Consider the following 20,393-nt stretch of genomic DNA (forward strand, 5'->3'; position numbering starts at 1 on the left):
GCTAATTTGTTACTAACTTAGAGTATGCCAATGTACTAATACTATATGTTATATATTATGGAATATATATTATATATTATATAATAATACATTGATACTAAATTATTACTAATATTATATATTATATAATAATATATGGTCATAGTGATAATTATATAATATCTTATTTATAATTATAATTTATATTATTATATAATATTACAAAAATTAATTTAAATATATATTATAGTGAACCGGTCCAGTCCGGTCCTAAAAATCATAGAACCGGAATAGTTCTGGCCGGTTTTTATATTTTAGAAACCGGTTCCAAACTGATCCAGTCCGGTCCAATTTTTGGGTTAAAATTTACACCCTTATTTACTGCTACCAACAAAAGCAAAAATGATCACAAAAGTACACACAAAAAAATCATGAAAATATGCATTATTCGTCGACAATAAACAATCTCTCATGGCAAACATCTACCCAAATAAACAAATTCAAAATCGAGCTCCACGCTCACACATAATATGCTCAAGTTCATCTTCCGCCAACGCAGAGCTCCATGCTCACACTTAATGTGGTTGAGTATATCTCCCGTCAAAGTAGAGCTCCATGCTCACATCTAATGTGATTGAGTACATCTCCCACCAAAGTAGAACTCTATGCTCACATCTAATGTGGTCGAGTACACCTCCTGCCTATCTCTCCAAGTTGAGCTCTTCACTGCTTAGCACAAATCAAACAGAAAATCAAGGATCAAATTAGAAACCGGGGATCAATTTTCAAAATTTATTCTGCAGATTATTGACTTGAAGATTCTCAAGGCCTTCTTGTGCAGTAAATCGCCCTTAAGAATCGCATGCATCTGTACTCTGTAGGGGTCAAATTAGCAGCCTATAATTTAGCCTCAAGATAAGACTAAAAATCAAGCTAAGATATAAAGCCAAGAAGAGATATGACAAGTTGACTCAGACTCCTAAAAGGAAATACACATAGACTTTTAAAAGAAAAGACACACAGACTCCTAAAAGGAAAGAGACTCAAACTCCTAAAAGGAAAGTGATTATGACTACTAAAAGGAAAAAGATTCACAAGGCAAGTTGGACCTTTATATATTTGAGGAGATCCCCCACAAAACGGACGGACACAAAAGATCTCTCCACAGAAGCTCCCTACGTACAACTTTCACTACATATACCAACTCCAAAGGATCTCCACTAAATTCCTCTATTGTATTGAGCAATAAGTGAGCCATGAGATGTTGTAAAATTACCAATCATAGTAGATTTCACCCCTAAACAACCCGTGGACGTAGACATTATGCCAAACCACGTAAATCTCTGTGTCTCTATTTATTTACTTTTATTCGCTTATTTATTATTTATCATATGGATGAATACGAGGAGCACTGTATCAAAACCCAAATCACCATTGTGAGCTGAGATGATTCTTTCCTCCTTCCAGTCTGTTATGCAAGTTAAGACATTAACAAATAATGAACTGTTTAGTAAAAAAAATTGAGACTAAGGACAAGGTTGGGTTATCCTGAACCTCATTCATTTATGAATATCTAATCTATTTTATTTCTCCTTTGATAACCTTATTATGGCATAATGTTTCTAAAATAAAAATACAAAATTATAGTATAAGAAAATGAAACATGATATTTATAGTCTTGTAATGCGTAACTATCTCGCAATTCTTTTAAAAAAGAGTGAATAAATACATGACTCACATGAAAAAAAAAATTAATAGAAGACTCCACTATTTTTTAAAAATATTATATAACACTTGTACATTCTACGACTGTATCTAATATTAATCAGGAAAAATATATTTTCCCACTAATTGGATTGGGGTACACCAACCCTTTGGTTGTCCAAGTCAACCATTAAGTTTTGTTTTCACTCTCTTCATAATTCATGTTCATGCTAATTAATATATTTTACAATCGATATAATTCACACAGAATTTTATTTACAATTTTTTTATATAATTATATTTTTAATAATAACTATTTTTATAAAATAAATTCAAAAAATAATATTATTTTATATAAATATCTTTATTTTAAAACATAATTATATAAAGAAATTATGCGTGTATTTTTATTCTCTTAGAATTCTAAATGAATGCCAATAATGAAGAACTCTTTTTTGTATAAAATATCTATATTTGATGAATTATAGAAGAGTGATACGATGTTATTATTTATTTTTGTATAGTTGTGGAAATACTTTAGATTAGATAAAAGTAAATTTATAAAATAAGGCTGTTTAGTATGATAAGTTATATTATAAAGTTATTTTTTATTATAAAATAAATCTGACAAATTTAATAAAATTATATTAATTTATAGGTTTATTTTGATTAATATACATGTAACTGTTCTCTTGACTAAAAATGAGCCCGGCAGCCATTATAGACCGCTGTCCCACGTTACCCCACGTGCGGTCATGACACGTCATCATCTTCCATAACAGCACGGCCTTCGACTTCCTTTCTATATCTCTGTCTTTCCTTTGTATCTGTGAGATTAGTTTGCGTACCAAAAACGCGCACGTTAGCGATGGACGTCATGTCCCATTCTTCGGCCTTCCTTTTGCCCACAATCCCGCCCGACCACCGCCCCTTTCTAACCTACGCGCTTGTCTTGCTTAACCAACGCATCCCGAAATTTACTCCCTTGCTCTGGGAGCACGGTACTTTTCTTGCACCTCTTCCCGCTCTGTTTCTTGTCTGCATTCATAGGGTTTTAATCGGTGATTTCTGGCTCTCTGAGAAATAATATGGTGCGTGCATGCGCTTGTGTAGAGCAGCACAACTCCGTCTCTGTGCTGATGGAGGCGCGAACCGCTTGTACGATGAAATGCCTCTGCTCTTTCCTCGCGAGGACGCCGTCCATGTTCGAAACAGGTTTGAAATTATTTTGTTGCTTTAATCTAGGGTATGTGCTTGTTTTGCTGTTTGTTTTTAATTTGAATTTGAATTTGAATTTTTATGTTTATTGTCTCTTTGTATTCGCACTCGATGCAGAAATCTTTTTCAGTTAAAGTGGTTGTACTTTAAGTTTTGATTTTTGACGAGATCGATTTGTGCATGCGCGGGGACGTAATTTTCAGTATGGAAAAGCAATTTTTTGGCCTTTTAACTTATCAAAAAACAGTTTTTTGGCCTTTTAAGCTTTAGGAATAGTTCCAGTTGGTGTCGGTACATGGTAAGTTTGTAGAATTGAAGACTTGTCCAAAAAAAGTTTATAGAATTGAAGTTTTTTTTTTTTTTTTTTGGGGGGGGGGGGGGTAAACTGAACAATTGATTAACCTGTGCGAAAGAAGACCTTATATTGATTCAGAGAGGCATGAGGAACCGCTGCCAATTTGAAGTCTTTCATAGTAGTCTAATGCATCATTTGTTTTCGCAGATGAGATGCGACAAAAATTGAAAATTGAATAAAATATTATTAGAATATATTTTTTTAATATTAATTTTATTTTGAAATTTGAAAAAGTGGAATTGTTTATTTTATTTTGTGCGAAAATTTGAGAAAGTTGTAATGATTAGATGAAATGAGTTGAAAAGTTTTGAAAAAACAAACGAGGCCATAATGACTAGTAGTTTGAAGCCTGCGTTCAGTCAATAACGGATACATGCTATTGCCACTACAAAGAAATAGCTGAGCTTTAACACGTTTTGTGGATTCCATTTCTTTATCGTTAGTTTCGAGTATCATTTTGCCAATCATTTGGAACATGGTGGTGAACTGCTAGGATAGTTTCTTACTTTAGTTTATGTTAGCTACAACAATTTAGGGCTCATTGTTTGGCTGCCTGTTCTTGGATCTTGGCATCATGAAGCTTCCCGTTACTTCACTAAAAAGAAAATTGAGCATCCTGATATACCAACTGAAATGGATGCATATAAGCTTGAATTGTTCTTAGATCTGGCATTAACTGCTTCAGCATTTATGTTTCATACTTCCATCGTTCACGCCTTCTGTCTCTCGGGATGACAGGCTGTTTCTGTTGTTCCCTGATGCTCTTTTAAATGAGACAGTAAAAAAAAAATTCTAGGCACACTTTCTTTTTAACCCAAAATCTCTCCCTCCATCCCATTCTTTTGGAGGAAGTCTCATTTGACCTAGAGTTCATTGGCAGTATTTGTGCTACTTTGGCTTTTAACTGTATCAATTTTGCTCCTCTAGATGCAAACCTGCCAAGTGCCTCTGTGTGCATCTGAAGCCACCATGTTAGACCGCACAAGATAGAGCTTGAGTGGTTGTCAAGTTGGTGTATTGTCTTGTTTTGAAAGCTATTTTGATGCTGGATTTTGGTTTAGTTCATTACAGCGTGGTTTCTAAAATAATGCCGGTGTGTTAAATAGCACTTACTTCTGATATTTGCACAGGTACAAGCCGGATGTTATCAAAGGTGACATGGATTCAATTCGAACAGAAGTACTGGACTTTTATGCAAACCTGGTAACTAGGTTTATTTTCTCTGGAAAACCCTTCAACTATCCTGTTGTGGAGTCTTGACTCTAGAACTTGTGACTTTGCTTTACAAGGATGATTTTATACCTGGAGCTAGCATCTAAAGACCATTACATATGCATCCAAGTTTACAAGTTTCATATATTTTATGTTATTATGGTGGTGTTGCTGTTTGGTTTTAACATTTTCAGTGCTCTGGAACGATTCTCAGTATGTCTATATTTGTTTACTGAATTCAGGGAACCGAGACATTGGATGAATCTCAGGACCAGGACACAACAGATCTACATAAGTGTATATCATATTTGCTTGATATCACACCAGACATTAATAAGTCAAATGTAAGTCAAGTATGGTCATCATAGAAGCTCTTTATGTGAAACTGCCAGTGTTAGCTTGAATCTGTCTGGTTCTGTATTCCAAATTGTGATTATACAATTCTATTTGCATCTGCTCATGCACCTCCTGATTACATACGGGTTGTTTTTTCTTTTTTAGTGTGCCAGACTCTCTGTGATTCTGCTGAATTAGTCACCAGCATGCATGCTCAGTTTGGCATTGTTATTAATTTTCGTTCTTGATTTAATGCCAGTTATGCATTCTTGTCGCTGGAGCACTTGGTGGGCGGTTTGACCACGAGATTGGAAACATCAACATTCTTTGCCGCTTTTCAAGCATGCGAATAATTCTTTTATCTGATGATTGTCTCATTCACCTTCTTCCAAAAACTCATCATCATGAGATCCATATCCAGTCCTCTGTTGAGGGTCCGCATTGTGGACTCATTCCAATTGGTATGCCATCTGGAAGCACTACAACCACTGGACTCCGGTGGGATCTGAGTAAGTATACCACAATCCCACACTTACCATCTGAGTTCTTGATTTCATTTACCAAGCTTTAATGGGAAGAAATTGGCTTTGATGGTCGGATCACCAATCAGTGCCCTTCAAATCTTGCATAAAGATATGACCAAATTGGTGGCAATGGCTGATTTATTAGGCACTGAGTAATGGTGCTGGTTCTCCAATGAGTGAGGCAAGTCCTCTAGTGGTTGACCCCTCCATCCATTATTCATCCAAATGCGGATAGTTGGTGGGAAACCCATTAAATATTCACATATTGGGGTTGGGCAATAGTGCTATAGGCGTGTTGTCAAGGTGCTGATGGTCTTGGTGGTCTTTAACGTTTTGTTCTTTTTATCTTTCCTCTTTCACTACCTGATTTGATACCATGTCTGATTTACTTTGATTTTTGTGTTCTTTCTATTCCAGTTGACAGGGAGATGAAGTTTGGTGGTTTAATAAGCACATCAAATATTGTCAAAGAAGAAAAAATAACAGTGCGATCTGATTCTGATCTTCTTTGGACGATCTCTATTAAGAAGTCATAATCGATATTGCATTTGAGAGTGGCGCTCACGCACTAGTTTTCACAATTTCTTATAACTTGAAAATTGTCGGGATCACCTTTAAATTATTGAAGTTGAGGTGAATGTCTGCAGGTAGCAAGTATCCTGAACTCTTGTTGTATTTTGGTATTCGTAAGTAATTGGGGATTTAGCATATCATCTCTTCTTTTTCTTCAAGCATTTCATTTTATGATGCTCCTTTTTAAATTTTGGGGATGATTTATTGGGCATTCTGTCATGTTTTCAAGAACAAGTGGTCTTGAGAATTCCAAACAAACGTGAAGAAGTTATGAGTTTGGCTTCCATTCAGTGAAAAAGTTATTGGATATGTCCTGTTAATTGAATGAACAAATGAGATTGATTGTGGTTAGGGGAAAAAAAATTCTCTCACTTGTTAACAGGACACATCTAATGATTTTTTTTGCACCAGATGTAGGCTCAACTCAAGAAGTTATAACTTGAAAATTATTGGTCGACTCCGCAAATCAAGATTGGAAACATTTGAACATCTATTCCTCTTGACAATCACTTTTATTAGGGTTCTCGATTCCTTAAAATCCTATAACCATAGGTGAGCCTTGGGTCAGTGTGGGATTGTCGTTAGTGTATGCCTTCTAATCATACATGATAATTGCTGCATACACAAAAAAATTATACAAAGTAAACTTATAAAATGATGTAGTTTTATAAGATTTATTAGATCTATTTTACAGTAAAAATAATTTTACAATTTAATGTATCACATCAAGTCACATTAATTTATGATTTTATTTTTGTGTAATCATTTTGTGTCTAAAGTTTTTCTATCGTATAATTGGACGTAACTCATTTACCAACACTTTTAAGAATCTTCAGCCTTCTGAATTCCTAATTAAAACGAAGTCATTTTGATAATGAATTTAATTTTTTTATGTGTGTGTATATATATACATTAGTTTGTAATCACTTTGTTTTGTTACTTGTTACTGTTCTTTTTCAGAATTTTGGGATATTATCATTATAAACATTCGAATTCGAAATAAAATAGTTAAATTTTATATCCGAATAATCTTAGATAGCTCATCATGTTCAAGCCTGATGCAAACTCCTTAAAAAAAAAAAGAGTAATTCTACATATAACTATAAAATGCGTAAATTTCGCGTAATCGTTTTGAAAAAAAATGGAGTCTATTATTAAAAAATTATTATTATTTTCATATGGGTCTCATATTTTATCATTTTTTTAAAAATGATTACGTGACGATTGCACAATTCACGATTGTAAATATGTTTTCTCTAAAAAGAATTAAGAACTAATAAAAAAAAAGTAGAATTGAAGTTTGTATCAGGATTGCACGCTTTGGATCTGCATAAATCATTATCCTTTTATTAATTCTTAATAATTTAATATACTATTTGGCGGAATTCTAGTTGGAATTGCCCGAATGCAAGATGATAACGTTTGCATAAGTTCAGAAGAAAAAGGATGATACCTTTTAATGATCTTTCCATAAGTATACATCCGCATTTAGTTTATATCTAATTCATTTAACAATAATGTTAATTTTCATTTCAGAATTGTCTTGTTCTAAATTATTAGTGACAATTACCTTGGCTCTCCACTTACACTGCTTTACATAACTGAGCATCACAAGCTGAACAAAGCTCTACAAGTAATGTAATTTATCCTTCTTTAATCATCATCTTTTGACATGATAGTCAATAATTTATAGATAAGTAAGATCCAATAGTTAAAAAAAAAAATGATTAATAGCATTTTTTTTATGTACCCTTGGCATTTAATGCTTGCGAAAATTGAACTTTTTCTTTCTATTTGCAACCATAGCATTGAACATCATTTCTATAAAGGAAAATGTTATTCTTCTCGTTGGAATTTTTTTTTTTAAGTTTTTTTTTATTATTTTGTGATTAAGAAAATATTTTTTAATGATATTACGATTTTTTTTAAATATTTAAGAATGTTAAAAAAATACATAAAAAAAAAATTACATGAAATGTACCAGCGAGAACCCCCAGCACTGCCACCCTTACATAAATTACTTTATTTTCTATAGTATATTATGAAAGATGATGTCATTCATGAGTTATTTGCACAACTAAAATGAAAGTAACTTTGTGACGAAGATAACTTATTTTAAATCAATAGTTGTGAATTATCAATCTATATTTTAAGTCATTGCTTTTTTTAAATATCAAGACTAAATAATTATTAAGTGATCTTAAACTTATTTTATTAAATTTATATCTATAAAGACTAATGATTATATCAATAATCATAATGATATAAATTGGTTGACTCCAAATTCAATTGGTGTTATCCATTTGTTGTAATTTAAGGTCCCGTTTGTTTTCACAATTATTCTCATTTCAGGCTACTCATATTGCAGGGATTCTTCTCTCAACTGCTTTCCGTTTCTGGAAAGCGATAGAGGTGAAGCCGTTAGTCGTCTTCCTCAACTGAGTAAGGGAGGATCTCTTTGCTCGTGAGTGTGAGCAGAGTAGTGCGATGGAGGAAATGGAGGATGTGTGGAGGAGGTTGAAGTTGAATGATGAGGAGGAGAGTCCAATTGAAGTTGAGCAAGATGTGGTAGGTTTGACGAGATCAAAGGGTGAAAGAAGTTTGGTTGGGAAGGTGATTTTGGATTGCAGGATTGGAAGAGATGTTGTCAGATCGATGATGGAAAAAGTGTGGAAGGTAGGAAAATTGTTAGAATTTCGTGATATTGGAAGTAATTGCTTTGTTATTACTTTTGTCAATTGAAGAGATAAGTTGAGAGTTCTCGATGGTTATCCATATGTTTGTTCTTAAGGATTTTGATGGTGAAATGCAGCCTAGAAAACTTGATTTCGATCATGCTTGTCTATGGGTGCAGATGCTAAATTTACCTCAAGTTACATGAATAAGAAAATGGAGGAGATAATTGGAAGATCATTGGGGGAGGTTATGGGGGTAGATGTACAAGAGGATGGCTTGGCTTGGAGGAGGTGTCTGAGGGTGAAGGTGAAGTGTGACTTAAGAAGGACTTTAGCTCGAGGGAGAATTATTGTTGTGGATGGTAGGACTAGCTGGGTGCCATTTCAATATGAGAAATTCCCTAGGCTGTGCTTTAATTGTAGAAGGATTGTTCATGAGAATGATGGATGTAAGGAAAGGGAAGGGAATTCTAGTCAGTATGGTGTTTGGCTGAAAGCTATACCTCAAATCAGGAAAGATATTGCTAAGGGTAGGGATCAGAAAGGGAGTGATTTTAATGAAGAAAAAAAAGGAAAAGTCAGGGAATAACTGTGATAATGTGGAGAAGGGAGATGAGTCAAAAGGGGAAGGGATGGAAAACGAGATAGTAAAAGAAGGGGAGGAATCAATTGTTGGTTTGGAGGTACAATCTTCAGTTAAGTTGCTTGTGGTGATTGTGGAAAGGCCATACATTTATGTATGTGAGAATGATGGTCAAAATGATGTGTTTGATAGTAAGATGCAATTAGAAAGAAAGAGTCCCAATGCAGTGGAACAAATTTAAGAAAGTAAAAGATCCTCAAGATGGAAGAGAAGGGCTCGAGTTAGGCCTGAATCAGGTAAGCTCTCTAGCTCACTTTCTGCTTTGAAAAGAAACTATGAACCTAGGGAGGATAATTGTGAATTGATGGTGGATGGGAAGAGGTTGAGAGGGTGTGATTTTTTGGTCTGTGATGAGGATAGACTAGGGGTGGTGGCTATTGAGCAACACCACTTAGCATTATGAATATTTTATGTTGGAACTGTCAAGGGCTTGGCAACCCTTAGGAAATTCAGGACCTTAGCTTCATGGTTAAGGAGAAGAGGCCTACACTGGTTTTTGTTTGTGAAACAAAAACTAGATCTTATAAAATTGCAGGACTGCAGAGGAGACTAGGTATGGAAGGTTGCCTGGTGTGGGTTCTGTTGGGAGGAAATGAGGTCTTGTGCTGTTCTAGAAAGAGGAGAAAGGAGTTGAGGTTGTCAATTATTCGAATTGGCATATCAATGTACATGTTAAAGGGGATAGAGGGGAAAGAGATTGGACCTTTACTGGGTTCTATGGCAATCCTAAGACAGGAAGGAGATGTCTCTTTTGGGACTTATTGAGGAAGTTGAAGCCTTCTACTGATGCAACTTGGTGTGTAGGAGGAGACTTTAATGAAATTATGTGGCAAGAGGAGAAGATGGGAGGTAAGAGATGGGCTGAGAGTCAAATTAACTTATTTAAAGAGGTGCTGGAGGATTGTGGATTAGGGGATCTTGGCTGTTGTGGGAATGGATTTACCTGGTCAAATAAGCACATTAATCATCCTTTTACAAAAGAAAGGTTGGATAGGTTTGTAGTGAATGATAAATGGAGATCTCTATTTAAGGAAATGAGAGTAAAAACTTTGAGTGGAAGGTGTTCAGATCACTTGCCTATACTATTATCCATGGCTAAAGTGAGCAAAGTAGGAAAATAAAACATTTTCCTTTCAGATTTGAAGCTTGTTGGATAAAACAGAAAGAATGTGAAGATGTAATTAGAAGAGGATGAGAGAAGGGGCAGTTTATTGTAGAACCTCTTCAGAGAGTTTAGTCCAGACTTAATATATGCATTGGTTCTCTATCTTCATGAATCAAAGGAAGAGACAATGGGAGAATGAGGGAGATTGAACATATTTTTTATAAGATTAAGAAAATTCAAGAAAATTTAAGTTAGAATAATATGGAGGAATTGAAGGCTCTGCAAGACAATGTGGGTTTATTATTGGAGCAGAAGATGTGAAGTGGAAGCAGCGTGCAAAGAGGAATTGGTACAACTTGGGAGATAAAAACACTAGATTCTTCCATGAGTGTGCAAATTAGAGGAAAAGAAGGAATAAGATTGTGTCTATTAGGGATGGCCAAATAATTTTAAGGGAAAATGAGGAAGCTAGTGCTACTACTTTCAGAGACCATTTTCTGTGATTTATGCTAGTGCCAACCCTTCTACTGAAGCTATCCAGGAGTGCATTGAGGTTGTGGAGCCTAGGGTAATAGATTTTATGAATGATTTTCTTGAAAAAGAGTTTCAAAAGGAGGAGGTAAATGAGGCTTTGAGAATGATGGGAGCTTTGAAAGCCCCAGGACCTGATGGTTATGGAGCATGTTTTTCAATCTTTTTGGCATGTGGTAAGGGATGATGTGTGTAAAGCAGTGTTGGGCTTCTTGAATGGTGATAAGTTGCATGATGCCATCAATCATCAAACTTTTATAGCACTAATTCCTAAAGTAAGCGAGCCAAGTAGCATGAATGAATATAGGCCTATAAGTCTTTGCAATGTTGTTTATGAAATCATTGCAAAGACCCTTGCAAATAGACTTAAGAGTGTACTGTATGATGTTATTTCAAAATGCCAAAATGCATTTATTCCTAGGAGGCTGATTTCAAATAATGTCATAGCAACCTATGAGATGTTGCATTCGATGAAGTGTAGGCAAAGAGGTAGAGTGGGAAGCATGGCAGTAAAACTAGACATTTCAAAGGCCTATGATAGGGTGGAATGGGGGTATTTGGAGGCTGTCATGAAAAAGTTGACTTTTGGAGATAGGTGGATTGGTCTGATTATGAAATGCATTTCATCAGTCTCATATGTTGTCCTTGTCAATGGAAAGCCAGGTGATTTTATTAATCCAACAAGATGATTAAGACAAGGAGACTCGTTGTCTCCTTATCTTTTTCTGATTTGTGCTGAGGGTTTAAGTGCACTGCTTGAGTAGGCTAAAGAGAGAGGTGAAATAAGGGGTTTCAGTAGCTCGAGGGGGGATGAAATTGACTTATCTTTTATTTGCAAATGATTGCTTAATCTTTGGGAAAGCTTCTTGGAGAGAGTGGAAGAAAATCAGTGGGATATTGGAGGTGTATGAGAAGGCATCTGGGTATAGCTTGAATAAGCATAAGACAACTATTTTGTTTAGTCCTATAGTTGGTTCTAAGGTGAGAGCATATATTGTGAAGGATAGTGGGGCTAGAGTGCAGAGTAATTATGAAAAGTATTTTGGTTTTCCAAGCATGGTTGACAGGTCAAGATATCAATCTTTCAGCAGTTTGGAAGGAGTTGAGTAACTGGAAAAACCAGTTCTTATCACCCTCAAGAAAAGAAGTACTCTTAAAGGCAGTTATCCAAACTATTCCCACGTATTATATGAGCGTTTTTAAATTGCCTAAGAAGCTGTGTCAGGAGTTAGCATCACAAATGGCTAAATTATGGTGGGGTTTCAAGCAGAGGGATAATAGAGTCCAGTGGAGGAGTTGGGCAAAAATGGGAATGTCAAAAGCTGATGGAGGTTTGGGTTTCAGAGAGTTAGATGCTTTTAAAAATCTCTCCTTGCAAAGCAGTGTTGGAGGGTAGTGATGAATCCTTAGTCTAGGGCTGCAATAATTCTTAAGGATAAATACTTTAGGAATTATGAGATCTTGCAAACTTCTTTGGGGTCTAAACCTTTTGCTATTTGGAGGAGCTTGTGGTATTCTTTGGATTTACTAAAGGATGGTCTGATGTGGAGAGTAGGGGATAGTAAGAATATAAAAATTTGGGAAGATAGGTGGATTCCCAAGGCTGAAACTTTCAAAATTCCATCTCCTGTGAATATTTTAAATGCTAAAGCAAGAGTGGAGGAATTGATTGTAGTGAATAGAGGGTGGAATAAGGAGTTAGTGAATCAAGTGTTCAATGAAGATGAAGTTGTTGTGGTATGTAGGTTGCCTGTCAATATTACTAGGCTCCCTAATAAGCAAATATGGGCTCATTCAAAGAATGGTTTGTATAGTGTTAAAACTGCTTATCATGCTGAAATGAAGAGAAGAAGAAGGGTGAGTAGGGAGGCATCGGATGAAGTTGAGGAGGCTTAGAGGAAATTATGGAGTCTGAAAATCCCAAGGGTTGTGAAGGTTTTTGTTTGGAAAACTATCACCAACTGTCTTCCAACAAAGAGAAATTTGATGAAAATGAAAGTTCTAAAAGAAGCTTTATGCCCAGTTTGCAAGAGGTTTGAGGAGTTAGTTTGTCATGCTCTGTGGAGTTGCGGTGAGGTAAGTGATGTGTGGGCTTGTGAGAGAAGTCCAGTGCATAAATAGTCCAGTAATGAAAGGGGCATGTTTGATCTCTGGTCAGAATGGACTTCAAAGCTTGCTCAAGATCAATTAGAGGTGATGGTTGTGATGATGAGAAGAGTGTGGTTGAGAAGAAATGGGATGGTTTTTTATAATAAGTTCGAGGGTCCTAATGAGGTTTTTAATCAAGCAGCAACAAGCTCAGATCAAGCAGGGTAGTGGCCAACGATATGGGACTCAATGCAATAGGATTACTTGATGGAAACCACATGTTGGGGAGACAGTTAAGGTCAATTGGGATGCAGCTTTGAAGATTAATGAAAACAAATGTGAGATTGGGGTGGTGATTAGAGATAGTTGTGGTGAAGTCCTAGTTTCACTGTGTTGTCCTAAACAAAGTGTTGTAGAACCTGTTTTGGCATATATTTATGCTTTTTGGAGGGCTATGAAGCTATGTGATTAATTAAATTTTAGTATGGTGCAATTGGAGGGGGATCCCTTAATTGTGATTCAAGCTGTAAATAAGGTTAAAGTCTCATGGGAGTGGCATGGCCAACTGATATAAGAACTGAAGGGGATACTGAAGAACAAAAGGCATTGGGAAGTTGTGTATGTGAATAGAATCTGCAATGGTGTTGCACATAGCCTTGCAAAAAGTGTTTTACTTGTAAATGAAGAGAACGCGTGGATGGAGGACTATCCTCAAGAGATTAAAAAACTTTTAGAAGTCGATAAACTTTGTAATTCTATTGATTCATGAATACAACATACAAGTTTATTTAAAAAGAAAAATTATTTTCATTTCATCTTATCTCATATTATTTAATTATTATAATTTTCTCAAATTTCTACATAAAATAAAATAAACAATTCAACTTTCTCAAATTTTAAAATAAAAATAATATTAAAAAAAAATATTTTTATAATATTTTATTTAACTTTTATATCATTTCATCTACAAAACAAACGAGACTAAGATCATAGGTTCTAATTTCGACATTAAGAGTCATCTTTTTGTTTCTACAGACAAAAAGATGGGATTATTATTTCATTAGAATTATTTAATAACTAATACCAATAAAACTAAGAGTCGGGCTACTCTGTCGCCCAGAGTAGCCCGCTCACTTTGATTGCTAGTTATTTTTGTAATTATTTATTCATATTTCTTTAATATATTTAAATATTTTTAAAAAATAAAAAATATATCAATATACTTAAAATCATTTCTTCAATTATTAAATAAAAAAAATCTCGTCAAGTAGAGTGGTAAAAATCGGTAGACAAAGTAGTTTTTTCCTAAAACTAATTCATTGGGAATATGTTTATCAAACAAAACTCAGAGCGGTAAAGAAAAAGAAACCCTTTTAGGTTCCCAAACAGTGGCTTAGAGCATCCCCATCCGGATGCTTAAAACACTATTATCTCTAAAATTTAGAGATGAAATTTAGGGAAACTGAGTTTGGCGCCTCCCATCCCATTCCCTAAATTGGGGATTACTTTTCGGGGATCTACAGTCGTTCCCCATATTTGGGGAACCACTGTACATCCCCATATCGCCCGAACCCCAAATCTGTTGCCCTTGGTCCCGCGTGTTCCTCTCTTCCCTCTCGATCGCCCTCGTTCATGAAGGAGGCCCTCTCTCGCCCCGTCTGCCACCATTTACGGTGTCTTCTCTTCATCGACTCCACAGGAATGTAAGTTTTCTCTTTTCTGTGAAACTCGCGCCCTCTTCTTCTCTCCATGGATGGACTCTGTCCTCTCTCGCAGAAATTGAACGTTGAAGAAAAGACAAAAAAAGTTACCGTTAGAGAAAAGACAAAAAAAGTTACCGTTGAAGAAGAGACAAAAAATGTTACCGTTTGATAAATGACAAAGCGTGTGTACTAATCATAACGAATTAAAAATGTTACCGTTATACTATTCTGCAAAATATTTATCATCAATAAGCGAGAAATGCACATATTTAAAAAAATTATTATTTTTAATATCGATATTGAATTGAAAAATAATATTGTATCTGTCAAAAAAATCGTATAAGTATTTATAAAATGTGATATTTGAAAATAAGAGAATAAGACAAAATAGTTAGTAGTTAAAAATGGAAATAGAAGTGAGAGAAAAAAATAATAAAGAAAGAATAGAAGAATATTATTTTAATAGAATAGAAAAAGGATAGGGAATGAGATGTAGAAGGTTTTATGAAAATGAATAAAATTTAAGATAAAATTATAGGGAGTGTCCTTTTTAGCTAAAATTTAGAGAAAATTTTAGGTATCCGGATGGGAATGCTCTTATACGTACTGCGTACACGACTCGGCCAAAAAATAAAACCTTAAAAACCCGCTCGATCCGTTGGTAACTCTCTATTTCGCCTTCCGGCTGCAATCGGAGCATCCTACTTTAGGGTTTCAAAGCAAATACGTAGCCAAAGAGAAAAAGGTTCTCGTTGTCAAAGCAATTCATCTTCTGTGTACCCGCAATCTCTCTCTGCCTGTAAGAGCGTAATCAGTTTAACTTTATTTCTTCTTCTTATTCCTTTTAAACTCTATTTTTTAATATATTGCTCGATCTAGCAAAAAGCTTAGTTCTGTATTTTCAAAAGCATTAGATTTTTACTACGACTTTTTGTTGCAGGTTTTTTGGGCCTGCTTTCTGTGCCCTAAAAATATGGTATGTTACTCTCCGAACAAAATTTTTACTTTCTGTTTGTTTGCTGAGGAAATGAAGGGAAAAAACGCGAAACCGAAATTTTGGTTCCGGGAACGTTCTCTCCCACCGTTTTGGTTTTTATTTTAAACAGAAGAACACAAAAATGAAGCTGAACTGAAACGAGCCGATTGCTTGTACCGATTTCAATTAAGTTACCTTTTTTGGTCCTGGAAATTCATGAATAATGTGAAATGTTTCAAGTTTATTAGATCAGTTTATTCTCTTTTCTATGACTTTCCCGCGACCAAACCGAGAATTCGGGTTGATATTGATTTTAATTTAATCTTGAAACGAACCTTTTCTACTCACTTTTTTTTTTTTTTTGTTTTAATTTGCAGCTTCCACTTTCTCTACTTAAGAGTGCCCAAGGGCATCCGATGGTGAGAGTTTCATCTCCTTGATGAAGTTATTATACGTTTTTAATAAACATCAGTCTGTAAAGCTTCCTAGGCATTGTGTTCTGTTTAGGGATTCATAATGTGAAGTTATCATGCGTTGTAACAGCTGGTGGAACTAAAAAATGGGGAGACCTACAACGGACATTTGGTCAACTGTGATACTTGGATGAACATCCATCTCCGTGAAGTCATCTGTACCTCTAAAGTAATTATATTGCCTTTGGCTGGCCCCTATGGTGTTTTGTAAAAGAATTTTCTTTTGTTCTCTGAAGAGTTTGTTCTCGATAATGAGAATATTGCATTCTGATTAAGATTATGACCGCATGCTATTGGAATCATAATGTAGGATGGAGATAGGTTTTGGCGTATGCCTGAATGCTACATCCGGGGGAATACAATCAAATACCTTCGAGTTCCTGATGAGGTACATTAGAATTTTTTTAATTATCTGCAGATAATAGAGAAGTAATATGGCCGTCTTTGTTCTTTTAGTGTCACTCTTTTCATAGGTTAATGCATCTCCTTTGCATAATGAGATTCTTAATTTGATCTATCACCCATTCTATTCCTATTGTTAGTTATTAGTTTCTTGCAGCAGCATTAAGTGAGGGGTGACTAGAGTTCGTGTTATACTTTGTGGATGGCACTATCGCTAATTTTTATTAAAAAGAGATTTATTTTCTTTGAAGCTAATTGCGTTTGATTAATTCTTCTATTTAATGAATAGTAAAGATGCTTGGCTTTTTATTTGGATTAATAGTCAGCTTCACTTTTTGCATTGAGTTCCACCTACTTGGTCCCCCCCACCTTTATTTCAAATACATGGCTGATGCTTTTTTCAATTTTTTTTTCCTGATTGGATCAAGATGAGCATAAAACATAATTGTTTTGGCTGCATGACTCTAGGATCCAATATTGTTGTGAATGAATTGATGTCAACTGTTAGCTTACACATTTTGAAATGTGGATGCCATAATTGTGTTATCATTTGCTTTGGTTAGTTTTTTCTTATTTCTTTTGGTTGTTTTAGTGGCGTATTTCACTGATCTGATGTTTTTTCTGTCATGTTATTAGGTGATAGATAAGGTTCAGGAAGAAACCAAGAGCCGCTCAGGTATAAACTTTTTCATCAGAGACGTCTAGGTTATTTGTTCTGATACTCACTTCTGCAATGAGGGGATAGTTTAAATAGATATGCATTCAGATAGGTGCATCTTGCATTCTTGAATCTGTGAAATCGGGTTGTAACCTGCTGCTGGATGCATCACTTACTTTACATAAATTTAGGGTTGTAAGGATTCATTCTTGTCAGGATTGGCAAAATTTACTGTAAATGTAAATGCCATATTTTGACGAATATGATTTTGTTTAATCCAATCATGATCCTGCTTTGAGTTCCCTTTTAGGCTTTCCCCCGCAGTGGGGTAATATAAAGCCTTGTATATCAGAAAAGTGGAAATTACTTTAAATTTAGGTTCTTATTTTATCAATTGTGTTTTACAGATAGGAGACCACCTGGTGTTGGGCGTGGAAGAGGAAGGGGTAGAGAGGATGGTCCTGGTGGACGTCAACCAAAAGGAATTGGGCGTGGTTTGGATGATGGAGGTGCTAAGGGTTCAGGTGGAGGCCGAGGCAGAGGTGGATCTGGTGGAAAACCAGGTGGAAACAGAGGTGAACTTATCTAACATATATTGCTTAGTGATTTCTATTCTTGTTGAATGCAAGTGTGCTTACAATGAATTCCATCTTACAAGTATGCGCAGTGGTAGTTATATGTTATTGTAGTCACATCGGACAAGGTGCTGATAGACATTTAATCTGTTTGTCAAAAGTAAAAGTGGCTTATTTATTGACTATTCTTGCCCTTTCTGTGGTGTCACATCTGGTTAGAACTATCAGCACAATGGGCAAAATCTATGCACTGATGTAAACAGAGTATTGCATGACATTATATCGTTTCATGCTATTTTCTGCTTAATGCCTGGTGACCAATGAGCTCCAACTCAAAAGGGATTTCCTTTCCCATAAGTTGTGGGTACAATATCCACTAGTGCAGTGTGACTTACCATTCAACACACACACACAGATTATTAGAGATTAATGTGAATCCATAATAAGCCATAATGTTCGTTCTTTTCTTGACAGGTGCAGGGCGTGGCCGTGGTTGATTCATGTTATGGTGAACCAACTTCAGTGGGTGGGTTGAAGGTGCATTGGGTCCAACGTCATATGTGCTGTCTGGGTGGTTAGGTTTTTTTGGAAACGTCCAGGTGTTCAGTTGCTCCAGTGCTTCCCCCTTAGGATTAATTCAGTTGGAATTGATTAATTTTGTGTAGTTAATGTAGGTGTATTATCTCAGAACACAAGCTTGTACCGTTGTTTTTCTTTTTATTGAGAAGCCCTAATACTGAATCTTACAAGTTACAAACACCCAAAAAAAAAAAAAACAAAGCAAAAGAAGGGGATAAAATACTCAACATCTGGATGGTTTTAATTATTCGTGTCTTTTCCTCCTCCTAATTATATCAATGAGAGCGTACTAATATACTATTATGTATTTCTTTTTCCAACTCCTTTTATGAATGCTGATATATTATGTGATTGGTTTGCACGTTCAGGATCTTTGCTATTTGTCTCAACTACAGGATTTTTGTCTTAATTGAAAATCTGAAAAGATGTGATAGATTTGCAGATCTGTCATGTACCCTCTTATTTCCCCCGTCCGAATTGCAGGGAATTCGGATCGTTTACAGTTACCGATTATAATATGCTTCCCGCTTTTTTTGTTGGTGGATAAAATTTTTAGATTTTGCAGTTTTGGGGAAGTGATAGGTGGCACTTCACCCCGTGTATTTCATTTCACATCTTTATTTGGTCTCGTAATTTTTATGGGTTTCAACGTATATTCTTTATGTAATTTTTCAATTCATAAATATGTATATATATTGCTAATTTTGAAATGGTATATCACTACACGGTTAATAAAATATTCTGTTTCTGCACTTAACGTAATCATTGCCATTGGAATGGAATTTGAAACTTACACTCTCTTTATCAAACATACGTGAAAAACACCATTTTTCTTTACATAAGCAAGATACTTGAGAGCTATATAAGAGGACGAGGATACCTGACAAACGATTCAACGCAGTAGACACAGCTTAAGAAATTAATTACATAGTTGGCAACACGACACCAAAATTGACAGCAAAACTCATGAAATGAGAAAGGAAAGTTTAAAAGAGAGAAGTGGATCTGATCAAGCTGGGCTGCAGGGAGCTCCTCCCTCCACCAAGGAGCTGAGGGGAGGAAGATGGGTTACATTCTTGTCCTGGTCTCCTCATACTGTGCACAAATTTTGCAAAAAGAAAAAATCGTCTGAATTGTCAAACGCGGAAAAAAAAAAGTGTCGATCGATAGGTTTTACTTTCTTCATAAACGCATCTTGTTTTCCTATGCTCTGTATTCTGATTGGATAATGACTATACTAATGGTACATAAGTCGACATGGTACTGAATATAACATGGTTCTATTGACCACACAAGAAAAAGGAAAAGAACTAAAACAAAATGGATAGAATCTGTCTTAAAAAAACCGAAAGAAAGATACAGGACGATACGACGATACAAACTTACAAAGTCCACTAAATAATGGCATTGCTTAGTAGGGATGGTGCCTGCTTTTCCTGCGAGTCCTTGGGGACCTCATTATCAGTGCGCTTGAAATCCATGATCGGTTTATCTGAGGAGAGTCATTAGACAACCAGCAACATAACCGGCCATCTTCACCACCTGTCCATCCAAAAATGCCTTGGTTTTGGGCTAACCCACCCTGGAAACTTGACATAGGCATCACACTTCTAACAACACCTGTATGCCCACCCCCAAGAACTGCTTCCGGGGATCCTATCGCTACCACTCCATTACAATTTACTGGAAAGTAGCCTAAAGTGCCGGCATTATTGCCACCAATCACCCACAACTGTTCTGCTTCTTCTGAGTAGTGACAATCAACAAAATACTCCACCTGCCAAAACAGAAGGGTACTAGGTATGTGGCTCAATGCAGCAAATTCTGGAAGGGAATCGGTATGGGCCATACTAACATTAACACACGTCAAAAGTTTATTTCTTTGAGCCTACATGGATATCATGTAAATCTCAACTGTTAAAATTGCAACAAATTGTTGCATGGTAGCAACTAAAGAATTTCAACATTTCTTGCCAATAAGGAAACATGCCTAGAGGTGATTGCCCAACAAAAGTTCCAAGTGAGGTTACTAATTTACTTGAGTATAACACAAGAACTTCAGTGATCATTTTGTCTAAAAGAGT

The 20,393-nt window shown here is 35.6% G+C and overlaps 3 protein-coding genes across 5 annotated transcripts in view; 2 read left to right on the plus strand and 1 right to left on the minus strand.

Moving 5' to 3' along the window:
- The first annotated feature begins 2,485 nt into the window (after positions 1–2,485).
- Positions 2,486–6,041, plus strand: LOC108986844 (thiamine pyrophosphokinase 1). 2 transcript variants are annotated; one of them, XM_018959614.2, is made up of 6 exons: positions 2,486–2,684; positions 2,802–2,898; positions 4,387–4,459; positions 4,711–4,812; positions 5,064–5,313; positions 5,746–6,041. In XM_018959614.2, the coding sequence occupies exons 1-6, from the start codon at positions 2,552–2,554 to the stop codon at positions 5,862–5,864; spliced, it is 774 nt and encodes a 257-aa protein (XP_018815159.1). In that variant the 5' UTR covers positions 2,486–2,551; the 3' UTR covers positions 5,865–6,041. The 2 variants fall into 2 exon arrangements, with proteins under 2 accessions (XP_018815159.1, XP_018815162.1); XM_018959617.2 differs by having other exon boundaries at positions 2,504–2,684; positions 2,797–2,898.
- A 9,189-nt stretch (positions 6,042–15,230) lies between these two features.
- LOC108986882 (probable U6 snRNA-associated Sm-like protein LSm4) lies at positions 15,231–18,471 on the plus strand. The gene is made up of 8 exons (XM_018959682.2): positions 15,231–15,445; positions 15,587–15,622; positions 16,000–16,041; positions 16,166–16,264; positions 16,406–16,483; positions 17,134–17,173; positions 17,563–17,730; positions 18,205–18,471. The coding sequence occupies exons 2-8, from the start codon at positions 15,620–15,622 to the stop codon at positions 18,225–18,227; spliced, it is 453 nt and encodes a 150-aa protein (XP_018815227.1). The 5' UTR covers positions 15,231–15,445; positions 15,587–15,619; the 3' UTR covers positions 18,228–18,471.
- A 1,033-nt stretch (positions 18,472–19,504) lies between these two features.
- Positions 19,505–20,393, minus strand: part of LOC108986881 (WD repeat-containing protein GTS1) — a 4,604-nt gene continuing 3,715 nt past the window's right edge. For both annotated transcript variants that reach the window (XM_018959680.2, XM_018959681.2), the window contains exon 8: positions 19,505–20,086. In XM_018959680.2, coding sequence (XP_018815225.1) covers positions 19,721–20,086 — 366 coding nt within the window. In that variant the 3' untranslated portion in view covers positions 19,505–19,720. The remainder of the gene's footprint in view (positions 20,087–20,393) is intronic.

Source organism: Juglans regia, chromosome 11, assembly GCF_001411555.2.
Source record: "Juglans regia cultivar Chandler chromosome 11, Walnut 2.0, whole genome shotgun sequence".
In the NCBI taxonomy this organism is placed as follows: Eukaryota; Viridiplantae; Streptophyta; class Magnoliopsida; order Fagales; family Juglandaceae; genus Juglans; species Juglans regia.

What these genes read in the sequence shown, in the direction of transcription:
- LOC108986882 (XM_018959682.2), top strand. An exon ending in ACCTTCGAGTTCCTGATGAG is followed by an intron (nt 16,484 to 17,133) that starts GTACATTAGAAT and finishes TCATGTTATTAG; the next exon opens with GTGATAGATAAGGTTCAGGA. An exon ending in AAAACCAGGTGGAAACAGAG is followed by an intron (nt 17,731 to 18,204) that starts GTGAACTTATCT and finishes TTTTCTTGACAG; the next exon opens with GTGCAGGGCGTGGCCGTGGT.
- LOC108986844 (XM_018959614.2), top strand. Translation starts at nt 2,552, where the DNA reads ATGGACGTCATGTCCCATTCTTCGGCCTTCCTTTTGCCCACAATCCCG. An exon ending in TCCCTTGCTCTGGGAGCACG is followed by an intron (nt 2,685 to 2,801) that starts GTACTTTTCTTG and finishes TGTGTAGAGCAG; the next exon opens with CACAACTCCGTCTCTGTGCT. An exon ending in TGGACTTTTATGCAAACCTG is followed by an intron (nt 4,460 to 4,710) that starts GTAACTAGGTTT and finishes TACTGAATTCAG; the next exon opens with GGAACCGAGACATTGGATGA.